Below are 14,435 nucleotides of genomic sequence, written 5' to 3'. Positions count from 1 at the left end.
GTTAAAAGTCCAGGGATGCCGGGCAGTGGTGGTGCACGCCTGTAATCCCAGTACTCGGGAGGCAGAGCCAGGTGGATCTCTGTGAGTTCGAAGTCAGCCTGGGCTACATAGAGAGATCCAAGACAGGCTCTAAAACTACACAGAGAAACCCTGTCTCAAAAACAAACAAACAAACAAAACAAAACGGAAAAAAAAGTGCAGGAGGATTGTCAAGGGTGACACTATTTCTGGAAGTGCCTAGGAAGGCCTCAGAAGTCCCTCTGGATTCCAGAAATGCTGCTCCTTGCCCATGCTATGTCCCTTCAGACCATCCTGATCACAAATAGCCGCCTTGCTGGTTCCTTGGGATTCGACTCTGGCAAGCCAAGCCTGGCATGGGACTGTAGGTGCTCAATGGGAACAGTGCCCTACATAAGGACACCATTCCTTGAGCTCTGAGCATTTCTGAATGCCATGCACATGTGTAACATGAGCGCTGTGGCCCAATGCTGCTGTCTCTCCAAATTCAAAGAGAAAAGAGAACCCCCCCCCCCATGCTTCTGTCAGCAGCTGAGGCGTCAGGGAGGGGATAAGGTCCCTAAGGGCAGAGTCCTCACAGATGGGATTAGTGTCCTAATAAAAGAGGCCTGAGGGCCCTTTCTGCCTTCCTGCTTGTGAGGAGGCAGCATGGAGACAGACATTATCTATAAGGTAGGATGGCCTTTGGCTGATAGGCATCTGCTGGAAAATTCTCTTGGACTTTTCATCTCTGGAATAGTGAACAACCAATTTCTGTCAGGAAATCACCTAGTCTAAGACACGGAGGTCTCACTAACCTCCCTAAGAGGGCTATTTTGGCATTTTTTCCCTTTTTTGCTCCCATTTTATAGACTGGCCTGTGGCCTCAGTAGGAGGAGTCAGTGCCAGTCTTCTGAGGTAGTGCCGCTGCTCGTCCCTGCCTGACTCTCTCTGGAAGGGGCATTCAGACCATACCCATGCCATCGAAGGCTCAAGAGCCTTTTTTTTTTTTTTTTTTTTTTTTTTTTTGAGACAGGGTTTCTCTGTGTAACCCTAGTTGTCCTGGAACTCTCTCTGTTCAGGCTGGCCTCGAACTCATTGAGATCCACCCACCTCTGCCACCCACCTCTGCCTCCAGAGTGCTGGGATTAAAGGTGTGCAGCGCCACCTCCTGGACTCCAGACCGTTTGTTGTCCTGGAGCAGGTGTCTGCTTGTGAGCAAGGGCCTAGGGAAGCCTTGGGGCAGCAGGGTCTGTGATCTGCCTCTGAGGCAGGAGTGGCCTCCAGCCAGGCCTGTTCTTTGTTCCCTCCCCGGCCACATGTTGGATTATTTAAAACAATAGCTCATTCCTTTTCTTTCACAATCCCCAAACTGGCAGATTGGCTAACATCGCCTTTTATGGAAGTGCTTGGGAGGACCCTTTTTCTGTGGAGATGTGCACCCACATCTGTGGCGGTGTGCACCGCGGTGGCAGATTCGCTCTTTCAGCAGAGGGTAGGTAGAGAGGTTTGCTCCCTCAGCAGTCATTCGAACAAAGGAGCTTGCAGCGGGGCCTCCGGCACGGGCTAGCAGGCCACCTTTTCTCTCTTGGCCCCTCAGTGCTGGGCTGCCTGTCCTTTCCGTTCCCCATTGGCTGAGGTTGATACTAGATAAATACCAGCTGTCCCTTGTGGGCTGTGCCCAGATTTTCTACCCCGAATGGATCCTTTCAACAGGTGTCTGTGACATGGGACCCATGTGGTCTTGTCTGCCTCACAGATGTTATTCTGTAGCCACAAAACCAGAAAAACCTGGGGTAGGAAAGAAGTGTCCTGATTTCAGCGTGAGTGGAGTGCTCCAGGCTGCTGACGAAGGCATTTTCTTTCCAAAACCTCCAACAGCAAACACCCAATGAAGAGACAAGCAACAGCCCTGTCTTCCCGGCTCTAACCAATGCCGCAGGGGCCCAGGGGCCCAGAACGGGCGGTGGTGCAGCCCCCCCCCCCCACTGTGGAGGCAAGGGAGCGACTCGGCAGGATCTTGCTGGATTTGGGATCCTAGGGTCGTTCTCAGAACCTCGAAGTCAGGGGCAACCCACCCCTGCTTGTCTGTCTACTGGCAGCAAACACAGGAGGAAGTCCTCTTTGAAAAACAGGAGGAAAGGTAAGGTGCTGGCAGGCGTCGGCTGGCCAGGCGCCTTTCAGCAGTCTGTGCTGTCAGCCTTTGGGCACACAGCTTGTGTCAACCAGAGTTTAGGGATGTTACCAAGTCTACCGATGCCCTCCTTCAGGAATCTGAAGCGTTGGGGCTCCTGGAACTGGTCATCTGAGCACTGTGAGCCATACTCGGCCTGGCCAGGGACTAAGGTGTCCCTACTGATTCCCTGTGAGTATGCTACCTGGGCTGGAGTCTCTTTTGGTGTCTTAGGGTTTCTGTGCTGTCATAAAACACCATGACCAAAAGCAGCCTGGGGAGGGAGGGTTTCCTTCATTTTAGTTCTCTCACAGTCCACCTCTTGGGCGGGGATCGGGGAATTGGGGCAGGAGCTGATGCAGAGCCTGTGGAGGGTGCTGCTTACGAGCTTGCTCCTCATGGCTTGTTCAGCCTAGGGGGTGGCACCACCCACAGTGAACTGGTCTCTCACATCAATCACCAATCAAGAAAATGCCCCAGCCGGGCGGTGGTGGCACATGCCTTTAATCCCAGCACTCGGGAGGCAGATCTCTGTGAGTTTGAGGCCAGCCTGGGCTACAGAGTGAGTTCCAGGAAAGGCACAAAGCTACACAGAGAAGCCCTGTCTCGAAAAAAAAAAAAAAAAAAAAAAAAAAAAAAAAAAAAAAAGAAAGAAAGAAAATGCCCCACAAACTTGCCACAGGCCAATCTAGTCTCCAGGGCACCTTTTTCCACTGATGTTCTCTCTTCCCAAATGACTTTGTGTCACACGGTGTAAAACTAGCCAACACATCCAGGTTCTTTGTGTCTGTTTTTGCCTTTGGGGACAGGATCTCACTGTGTAACCCAGGTCAGCTGGGAATTTGAGATCCCGCTGTCTCAGCCATCTCCACCCAGTGCTGCTATCCTAGGCCTGTGCCACCACACCAACGTGAGTTGTGTGCTTTTGTAAGCAGGCACATGATTGTGTGGGCTCTGAGACTCTATGTCAGGAGTGGCTGCAATCGCCCTGCCATCCAGTGCTTTCCAGTTCGTACAAGCCAGGGATGAAGTAAAAAACCAAACCAACCAGTGTTAGCAACATTGAAGCCCTATGGACTTGGGGTTGCTGGCTTGGTAGGTGTTGTCTCAGAGCCTGGTGAATCAGGTCAGTGGCTGAATTTGGGGACTGGGGCAGTGATTTCAGACAGAGCTTGAGGTTAGGTTTACATTATTCGCAGGTGGACAAAACAGTTTCTAGAAAGAACACTGCTGTTGCCTGAGTGATTCATGCACTGTCTCTGTGCTCAGGGTGCTCAGTGTGCTCGAGTCCAGGGGACAGACTTGACAGACAGAGCCCTGCTCTCAAGGAGCAAAGACCAGGGAGAATGGCACAAGGCTGATCAGGAAGTGAGGTGGCTGCGAGTCTCATTCCTCTGAGCCTGTTAATGTGGTTGTCAGGCAGGCACTATGGTCATCTGGACCATGGAGCAGGACTCTCTCCTTTCTGACTCAGTGGCCTTGGGAGAAGTCATAGAACATTCCCAGTCTTGGTGACCTCACCAACAAGTCCACTAAGTATCTCTTGATGTTATCTCGAGAACAGGGTTTATCCATCACGGAGTAGTGTTCCAGTTGGTTTTTGGGTCCCTGGGGCAGTACCGAAGAGAAGCAACCAAAAGGAAGAAAGATTTATTTTGGTTCAAGGTTCATTATGGTAAAGATGTGGTGGTGTCTGTTGCTGTGGGAGCATGTGCTAATGGCGATTCAAATCATGGTGGACCAGGAAGCGGAGAGGGAGGGACCAGGATGTAACATTCAAAGGTCCACCCTCAGTGACCTACTTTCCCAACTCTGCACACCTCCCAGAGTTTCCAGAACCTTCCAAGGTAGCACTACCAGCTGGGAACCATGTGTTTAAATATGAGTGGGAGTGGGGTGAGGTGAGGGGTGGAGTGTTTCATGACACAGTCTTTAATGTAACTAGTTTTAAGTGTCATGTGGCCAGAGGGTTTGCAAAGAACCCTGGGATGCTGGAAGGGCCAGTTCTGCTCAGTGTGGGTGGCAGAAAGATTTCCAGAGGAGAGGATGCTGGCTAATGAATGAGGACATGTTTTCCTAGGTCAGGAGGTGGTTTTAGCCAGCTGCTGGGGCATTTGGTCGTCAGCAAAGAGCCCACAGTGTGGAGAAGAGGCAGATCCTGGGCCTGGGCAATGTGGTGAGGTAAGTCTTCATTCAGAGGGCTTCAGGAAGGACTTGTTCTAGGAAAAGAACATTCTGGAAGAAAGACAAAGACATGTCACCTGGAGGCGAAACGGTAGTCAGGCGAGGTGAGTGGGCCTAGAGAGAGAAAGCAGCCAAGAGGTGTGATTAACGGAACTCTACACCCATAGGCTAAAGGGTAAGGCAGTGAATGCGGGGCATGTGAGGATTCGAACCTGGTGCATGGGAACTAGAGCTGGAGTCCTGGCCCTCCAATGATGCTGGCCAGTGGCAGAAGAGACCTGTGGCTCACGGAGAGGCCAGGAAAGGCCCCCACCAATCCTTCCCCTCTCTTCTTCCTCCCCCTGCCCGCCAGACCCCCTTTTCTCTCATATATATATATATATATATATATATATATATATATATATATATATATATATATGCTTTTGAAACCAGACATTTATTTTATGACTGAGTGAAAATCCTCAAGATGAACTGGATGCTGCACCAGCTGCCCTCTTGGGTTTGGGTGTTGTACCTTCACGGAATCCATGTCTGAATCTTCGATAGACAATTTCCAGGTGCCTCATCTGCCCAGTCCCGGTTGTGTTTCGTCTCTTAGCCTTGGCACTCCAGTCATACTTTCTCTTGCGCGAGGCCGGGTAGCCACACTTGCCACAGGTTGACTTCCGAAGGTGGTGGGCCTTAGAGCCACAGGGCGGCACAACATGTGTGTCTTATTGCGAGCTTTGCAAAGGATGACGATCTTTCCGTCACCTTGCTTCTGCCGCAGAGACCCAAAGAGCTCATTTGATATTTTGAATCAGAGTCTCACCATGTAGTCCAGGTTGGTCTCAAACTTGGAATCTTCTCCCCTCTGCCTTTTGAAGGCTAGACCTGCAGGCGCGTGCGCCATGCCTGACCTTTGGAAGCTTTTTGCTGGAGGGACCTAGGGCAGAAATAGACTCAAGCTAAACACTAGAGCAACCCGTTGAAAGGTGGATGCAGAACTCCTTATTCTCATGCCTTGGTGCTTTTGGTCTTTGGGGATCTGTGTCACTGACCCTCAGAGATGGAGATGAAGAGGATCGGCCCCTTCGAGGGATGTGAGGAGTCGGGAGGGCCGGAGTGGCTAAGGGCACAGTTCACACTGACATTCAAGTTTAAGGTGCTGAAGTGGTGGCTAACTGAAACACGCCACACACTGTGAGGGTGGCTTTAGCTTCCTGGGGGGAGGATGACATTTTGGCTTACTGGTGTCAGGGAGACAGTTCTCTGTGTTCTTCTACAGGATACTGACCTGAATGAAGATAGAGATTATTGGCTCAGTGTTCACTGTGTGCCACAGATGATGTGGATTATCTACCCTGAGCCTGAATGGATGCCATTTTATCCTTTCAAATCTCTCTCTGTAGCCCAAACTGCCTTTCAACTCCTGATCTTCCTGCCTCAGCCTCCTGAATGCTGGGATTACAGCTGTGGGCCAACATACCTGGCTGACCATTTATTTCATCCTGGACTTATCACCTCTTAGGGCATGTAGAGTAGATGCTTATTATGGCTTGTGAGATGTCACAGGTTCTGTGACTGGATTCAGCAGGGCTTTGCCTTGATCTGTAGCCAAGATGAAGAAGTGTGGTATGCTGTTGAGAAGCCAGAGTGCCCAAGCCCGCCTGGTACTCCCTGCAGGCGTTTGCAGTGGTTCCCCTGGTCAGTGTTCATTCTGGTGGTCTGGGTCATGAAGTATGTCTCTCAGTCACTGAATGACAAGGCTGAGGATGAGGGAGGAGTCTGCACATAACGGGGTACAATGACAATCTGGGGCGGTGGCTGTCTGAAACAGTGTCTAAAGTGGACACAGTAAGGTTGGAAAAAGATAAATGAAAAACCTGCTTTTAGGTTTTAAAAATTCAGCGATATGACAGAAAGTTTGATTTGATGGTAGTCAGGGGACAAGCTACTCACCTACATGAGTTAAAGAGGCAGATCTGTCATCACCAGAGATAGTGTTGTAGGACAGGTTAAGTGCTTGAAACAGAATAAACATGAAGCCCATGCCAGTGGTGAGGAGATGCCTGGACCAGCCTGGGGAACACATTGACACTCAGAGAAGAATGTGGATAGAGAAAGACCCAGTGAAAGGTGACCTTCAGATATGCAGGGAAAGGGGGTTAGGTTTATCCAGCGACACAAGGGGACAGCTTGAAACAACAGAAAGCTTATGGTGTCCTTTTCTAATCACAATGAGAACAACAAAGTGAGTGTGTGGGATCCCTTGAGGGGTCCTGAGCCCAGTGGCACCCCTTTACATGTTCAGACTACATAGGCCAATTCTTCTGAGGGAACACACAGGAAGGTGTAAACAAAAGCTGGGTTGGGTCCTCCTGGATTTAGCTGTGATTGTTGAGCATAAGTCGGACTCTTAATTATGCTCCAACTTCTTCTGCTATGAGAACTGACTCATCTTTGGCCCTTAATATTTTGTAGTAACAAAGTGTTTTTATTGAACAGGGGTTTCTGTAACCACTGGGCCCTGATATTACCCTAAGGTGTGTTACAAAAAAGACAACCCATGGCTTTATGTGTGTCCTGGCTCTGATGCCTCTGGGAGCTCCTGGGAGAAGCTTGGGCGAGCATTGAGCAGCTCACCTTTCAGCCCTAAAAGCCTAGCGCCCCCCCCCCCCCCCCCCCCCGTCTACAAGCCTACACACTTGGGGTCAAATTCAGGACATTAAGCATGTGAAACATGCTTTGATTTTGATTCTTTAGCCCCTTACATTAGTCAGGGTTCTAGTGTAGCAGAATTTACAGAGTGAATCCTTCCATGTAGAGAAAGGGGATAGAGTGACTTACCAGGCTGGGATACAGCTAATCCAATAATGGCGGCCTCTGATTGGAAGGCCCAAAAATCCAGTAGTTGTTCAGTCCACAAGGCTGGATGTCTCAGCTGGCTGTCAGAATATGCTGGAATCCCAAGAAGTAGGCACTGATGCCAGTGGAGGAATGGGCTTGCTGGGGAGGGGTGAGCAAGCAGCAAAGGGCAGAAGCTGCCTTCTTCCACGTCCACAGGCTTCCAGCAGGTACGACCCAGATGAGAGCTTCCCACCTCCAAAGATCTGGATTAAAGGACTATCTTCCTACTTCAAAGATCTGGATTACAAGTGGATCTCCCTACTTCAAATGATTTAATTTAGCAAAAATCCCTCATAGGTGTGTCCAGCCACTTTTGGGTTTTAGTTAATTCTAGATGTAGTCAAGTTTACGACTAAAATAGCCACCACACTCCTGCTGTGAGCAGCAGTGGGGAGACTATACAATATACACTGCCTCCTGGTAAAGTCCCGATGACCAAGCACAGCACCAGATCTGTCCCCTCTTCTCTAACGAGTTTATTAGATACACTTACAGGGCACGGAGCACCAGTAATCTCCAGCCCTGTCTCCTCCCAAGACTGTCTTCACCCCATATGGATGGTGGCTTCCTCATGGCTGTGTAGATGGAGCCCACATCCTCTAGTCTTCCTCCAACTACACACTATAGTCCTGCTCCAGATGCAAAGGCCACGTGCATTAGGGCCCAGCTGCATACCACTGGCTGGGTACTCAGGGGAGGGTCCCATGACTCCCCATCCTCCATTCTGTGAGAGGTCAACCATCAGCCAGCACTGCTGGGATGATTTAAGTAGGCACAGCTGATGGCATGGACATGGCGGCTGGCTGGGAGGAGAGTGCTGTAAATAACAGCCCCGATTCCTTATTTTACGTTCTGCTCAACCTAATTTGGCGAGAACATTTCAGGGGGACTCCCTATAATTTTTTTTTTTTTCTCCAGACAAGGGTTTCTCTGTGTGGCTCTGGCTGTCCTATAACTCTCTCTGTAGATCAGGCTGGCCTCAAACTCAAAGAGTTTGCCTTCCTCTGCCTCCTGAGTGCTGAGGTTAAAGGTGTGTACTACCACTGCACAGCCCTATAAGTTCTTATTTTATTATCTCAATATTCTGAAGGCATGCTATAATGAATCATGGGAATTTCTTTTATGAGTTCATATTGTACATATAAAAACAGTTCAATTGTTAAAAAGCACTGATCCCATTAGTGTGTGTGTGTGTGTGTGTGTGTGTGTGTGTGTGTGTGTGTGACTCATGTGTCACTGCAGACAACCTTCAGGTTGTCGCCTTTCCACCTTGTTTGAGACAATCTCTTTTGTCACTGGGTAAACCAGGCTAGCTGGCCCCGAGATTTATAGCTTAATTTATTTCACTTCCTGTGTATGCATGTTTGGCCTGCATGTATGTCTGTTAACGTAATTGTGCCTGGTGCCCTCCAATGTCAGAAAGGTCAGATCCCCTGGAACTGTAGTTATGGATGGCTGTGAGCCACCATGGGACTAGAACCTGGGTCTTCTGTAAGTCCAAGTGCTCTTGACCCCTGGGCCATCTCTCCAGCCTCACGATTCAGTTCAGAGAGACCAGATTCTAATTCTTCCTGATTTTAAGCAGATAGAAGTCCCACCAAATGGCTACATGTGGAACAAAACATTAATTCTGAATAAAACGGCGCATTCAAATGCATTACATGCTCCCTGAGATGCTAACGTACAAAGACAAACGACTAAATTTCTTTTAAATTATTTTATTATTGTGTAAGCTAAAAGGAAATTTACACACTGAAATCTCAAAAACCTTGGGCATGCACATTAACCTTGTTAGAGGCTCTTCTACACGTCTTCTCTTTTTCCATAGGAATTTCCCCAAACATTTAAAACCCATAGTTTTTGTTGTTGTTGTTTTTTTTTTTACTGTATATACAGCCTAAACCATAGCAATCTATGATTATGTCATTTTACACTGTGCAAAATCCTCAAAAAATAATGGTATGATAGAACAGAAAGATTTCTAACAAATTTCATTTTAAGACATTCATATCATTTGGTCCTTCTCCAAATCACACTAATTAAAACAGGCACAATCTCGATCAAGCCTCTAATCAAATTCTGACAGTGATCCACACCCCACAACCAGAGAGCAGCGATGACCTCTGCAAAAGGTCACACAGCAATATGCCAGATTGAAAAGACTAGAAAAAGTTAACAAAAGCCAGGCCTGACAAGAACCATCACATACAAAACTGAAAATCAGACGGAGATTTGAGCGTCTGTGGTGGTGCGTACAGTAGGGGATTAAGAGCGGCCAGGGCAATGGGAAAAGACTGACGGGGATTTCACAGACAGTGGAGATTTTCGTTTTTAATTTTCTTTTTTTATTTCAAAAGTTTTTTTTAAGAAGGACACCACCAGTGTATTTCACAAAGACATAAATGTATACACCCCAGCAACACAAAAGAATAAATCTTCAAAAATGTTCATCCCCAATTATTTACATTTTTTTCTAATATAAATTTAGGACTTCAGTATGTAAATAAATATACATTACTATGTATACCTTTCTAGTGTGGCTTACCAACAAATCAGCTGAACTTGAATGTATTTATTGATTTTTAAATTACAGCAGATATGTTTTTGATGGTCGGGAGGGATGGAGGAAAGGAAAAGTATTTGAAACTGTCCAGTTCAACCAGCTATCCGTCTGCTTGTTCCTGGGAGCTTGTGGAAGGCGTCAGCGTGGCTGGGAACATCAACACCTTGGCATGCATAAAAGTTAGGTCAGGAAGGCTGGCGATCACCTTCACAGCCTCTTCACTTAGGTGTTCCTCTCTTTTTGTTCTCCTGTCAGCATGAGAAAGGAGCAGTGTGTTAATGGGGCTATGCTAGAGATCAGATGGGAAGACATTCCCTCTGCAGGTTTGCGGTCAGCAGTCTGGGGCAGCTGACGGCTTTTCCTCTGCTAGCTGCTGAAGAACAATGGACATGGCTTCTTTGTTGTCCACGACGTAAGCATGAAGACACAGAGACCCATATACACATGTGTACAGGCTCAAAGCCTTAGTTAAGCATCTACCCAGCCATAACCTTCAAACACTACTAAGCACAAGTAGAGTGCTAAAGCCCTGATAACAGTCCACCCACCTGGATTTCCCCCGCCTGCTGAAAAACTACCAAAAACCACCCCAACACCAAAGGTGTGGTGCAAGGCTTGGTAAGTCCTTTAACCTCAGGCTTTCTCAACCTAATGGGGAATTCCAAGAGAGAGCCTTCTGCCAAGCTGGGATGCAGGCAGCAGCATGAGAAGTGGGTACAGGCAGGAACCGGGGAGGCAGTCTGGAAACCTTACAGGCCTGTAGGTTGGTCCTGTAGCTTGAAGCATATCACAGATACACAAAACTTCCTGGTGAACTAGTGGGCAAGCTGAAGAAAATGCCCAGTGAGCATCAATATGCCCAAACAGTGACAATGCCATCCAAACCATCCAGGTTGTTAAATATGTTGAAGGGATCATTTTAGTCACATAGATATTACTTGAATAGAGATCAATTTCAGACCAAAGATCACTTGAAATTGACTACAGAAAGCCCAATTCTTTCCTTTATGGTGATCATATCAGCAGATGAATCAATATTCAACCCAGTCCTACTTAGAAGAACACAAAGGAGATCCTACATTAAAAAAATAAAATTTGTATTTTAGATCACACTTAATGTAATACATCATTAGATGCTTGAGGAACTTCAGAGTCACACAAGTGTCTGGCTTCCTAGGCTCGGTTAGGCATCATCATTCATATGGCTGCAAAGTGCAGCAGTCAGCCTGCAGCCAGCCACGTGCAGCCAGTCAGCAGGGTGTGGGGCAGTTTCAATGTGCTGGGAGACCTCTGACCTAGCCCAGGCAAAATGTTTATTACCCGGTATTTGCAAGCCTCTGGATGTAATTTCCAGTTGACAGAGATTGGAGGAATAAAGAACTCGGTGAACATTACTCACAGAAAACACCAGTAAATAGAAGTTGTCCTGACGATTTCCCCATTTGTGAAGTGCAGGTAGGTCCGAGAGAGAAGAACAACTTGATGATTTGCCTAGAGTTGACCAATGGCTTTCAGAGGCAGTAAGAAATGGAACTTATGAGTCCCTACAATTTTTAAGTTTGTGCACGTATTTGCAGTTATTTATGTGAGCTATTCTTATTAAAACACACAAAGCACAAGCTTGAGAATCTGAGCTGAGATTTACCTTTTGTCAGAGGACTACACACAAATGACAGTCCAGCGTGGCCTATGATCAAATTAATTCACCTCCCCACAAGAAACAGACATGGCAAGACCTTTCAAAAGGGTAAAGAAACTTTTCAAGAAACTGCAAGCATAACCAAATATCCCTATGCAGGGCAGGGTGGATGTAAAAGAATATAGACTTCTCCCACCTTCTACTACATTAAAATGAATTTAAAAATGCCTTAGAAAATTGGGTGTAGTGGCTCATACCTTTAATCCCAGCACTTGGGAGCCAGAGGCAGGCAGATCTGAGTTCCAGGACAGCCAGGGCTACAGAGAAACCCTTTCTCCAAAACAAAACAACCAATGAAACAATCCCCTTCCCCCACAAAAATAAAACTGAAATGCATTAAAAATCCATATGGGGTTGAGGATTTAGCTCAGTGGTAGAGCACTTGCCTAGCAAATGCAAAGTCCTGGGTTCAGTCCTCAGCTCCAGAAAAAAGAAAAAGAAAAAAAACAAAAACTCCACATATAAGGGTTGAAACTATAAACTGTTAGGTGTAAGAGCCTCCTAATTTTGAATCAGGCAACCATTACTTCAACCTAAAGCACAAATAACAAAAGAAAAAGTTTCATTTTGATGAAACCCAATTGTGTTTTGAGTGTCAATACATGGCATAGAAATTGAAAAGATAAAAGAGTAGCAAATATTTGAAAATTATGTATCTGAGAAAGGTCTGGTATTTTTTAAATATAATTTATTGGTTTTTATTTTCTGTGCATCAGTGTTTTCCCTGCATGCATGTCTGTGTGAGGGGGTTGGAAGCCCTGGAACTGGACAGTTGTGAGCTGCCACGTGGGTGCTGGGGACCTGGGTCCTCTGGAAGAGCAGCCAGTGCTGTTAACCACCAGCCATCTCTCCAAGCCCAGGTCTAGTATTTGTAGCCTCAAGGAAAGCTTACAAATGATGTGACTGAGAACAGGCAGAGAATCACAAGCAGCATCCTTGAAAGCAGCGGCATGGATGCTAATAAGCACATCAGAAGATGTTCAAGAGCTTTGCTACCAGGGAAATGCAAATTACAATGACAAGATACAACTTCATACCCACTGGCATAGCTCACTGAAGGTCAGACACGTTTTGGGGAGAACATGGAGAAACTGGAAAGCTCCCGTTACTGGTTACTCCCAGAGGGTGAGGGGTACTGAGTCTGAGGCAAGGCTGAGATGCTTGTTTTTCCTTTTCCAATCCCATCTCCCCCACCCCCTTTCTGCCATGTTGTGCCAGGGCTCAAACCCAGGACCTGTGCATGCCAGACAAATGCCACTGCTGAGTTAAAAGCGCAGCCTGAGACCCTGACTCAAGCCTCCACCCACACCACACAATGGAATAGGCAAATGTACACGGGGGACTTTAGGCTGAAGGTAATAAACATTTTCTGGTCATTTAATGATGATAGCTGCAAAGCTTTGTGAACCTACTAAAAACTAGTGAATTCACTCAAGTGAGAAAGGTAGATTGGATCATGTTAACTAAATTAATAAAATTCAAAACTGAAAACCCTAAGTATTCCTGTTAGCTAGCCACTAGTTCTGTGGCTTGTACCAATACCAGTTAGTGGCCTCTGTAGCTACTCCTCAGCTGGCCACACACCAATTTAAATTAGAAAATAACTTTTTTCCATAAAAGGAAAGTTGAGCAAGAAGGCAGAACTATCTTCAAACTCGGATTTCTTTAAAAATAACACAGTGAGTGTTAGTGATGCAGATCAGGGTGTGTGCTCGCCTGGCGTGGACAAGGCCCTGGGAACAACACACCCACCACAGCCAGATGCAGGGGCACATGCCTGTAGTGTGCTATGCCAATTTGGTTTGCATAAAGTTTGACATCAGGTGGTGGCCCCTCTAGTGTGGGTACCAGGCTGCCTAAGGAGGGACAAACTGGCTCCAGTCAGACCCAGAGCACATCAAAACACCAACCACAAACAAACAAGAAAAGAAGTGAAGTGAGAGATACAGCCCATGGGAAGAGAAGACCCCATCACGTTTCCTCAGTACTCAAAGGCTCTTGGGAAACTGTGTGAGCCTCCAAGAGGGTTCCGTCAGCCAAGGACCCTGACAACCTGCGTTTGGTCCCTGGGACCCACAAGGTGGAAGGGGAGAACTGACTCCCACAGTTGCCCACCGCTGTCACACGTGCACCAGGCTCAAGCACCCATCACCCCGACAATAACCAGACAAACACCATTTTAGAAATGGAGGAAAGACACGCTCCACATCAAATGTCCTCCATTTCCAATGACAGTTTCTTTGCTCTTAGAGACAGAATTCTGCTTTGTAGCTTAGCCTGGTCTCAAGTTTATGGTCCTCCAGCCTCAGCTTTCTGGATGCTGAAGTTATAAGCGTCATCACTGCACCCACCTCAACTCCCGCTTTAACCCTTTCTTATCCTATAGCTCTTCAAAAGGCTTTTCCACTCAACTGTCCATGTAATGTCAAGAGCCAAGATGCTTTTGCTAACCTTTACTTAAAAAGAGAAAGAACTAAATCCTAAAGATCAAGGTATTGAAAAAGCCTTTTGAAATCTCACAAGCCACTTGCCTGTCTTTTCTTTGTACAACTAAGACTCGCTGATGGAAGGCTGGGGCTGACGCTCTACTTTAAACTAGCATGCATAAGGCTTTGGGTTTGACCTTAGCATTGGGGAAAAACAAAACAAAACAAAAAACCAGTTCCCACCTCTGCAAAACAAACAAACAAACAAACAAACAAAAACAAAATACCCACACTCCTCTGGTGATACTTTATAACTTTAAATACTAAGAGGTGGATATTTTTTTCTCACTATTTTCAAAGAACAAAACATCCTTCAAAATGAAATTCAAAGCTGGCAGCTTGTTTTCAATTTATTTCACTTACATGTTAAAGTGGGTCTGAGAAAACAGCCCGGTGGGTGGTAGAGCCTGGAGTACATAAGGCCCTGGATTTGTTCTTCAG

At 46.8% G+C, this 14,435-nt stretch overlaps 1 protein-coding gene and 1 pseudogene across 2 annotated transcripts in view; both read right to left on the bottom strand.

The window, feature by feature from the left end:
• Positions 1-4,818: 4,818 nt before the first annotated feature.
• LOC118592429 lies at positions 4,819-6,042 on the bottom strand (annotated as a pseudogene).
• Positions 6,043-8,948: 2,906 nt separating this feature from the next.
• The window catches only part of Aftph (aftiphilin), a 72,901-nt gene continuing 67,414 nt past the window's right edge, over positions 8,949-14,435 (bottom strand). For both annotated transcript variants that reach the window (XM_036201365.1, XM_036201366.1), the window contains one exon: positions 8,949-10,057. In XM_036201365.1, the coding sequence (XP_036057258.1) occupies positions 9,910-10,057 (148 nt within the window). In that variant the 3' untranslated portion in view covers positions 8,949-9,909. The remainder of the gene's footprint in view (positions 10,058-14,435) is intronic.

The sequence above is a fragment of the Onychomys torridus genome, chromosome 10 (assembly GCF_903995425.1).
Source record: "Onychomys torridus chromosome 10, mOncTor1.1, whole genome shotgun sequence".
NCBI classification, from domain to species: domain Eukaryota; kingdom Metazoa; phylum Chordata; class Mammalia; order Rodentia; family Cricetidae; genus Onychomys; species Onychomys torridus.
The sequence above is the reverse complement of the archived record's forward strand: the minus strand, read 5'-3'. Positions and strand labels throughout refer to the sequence as shown.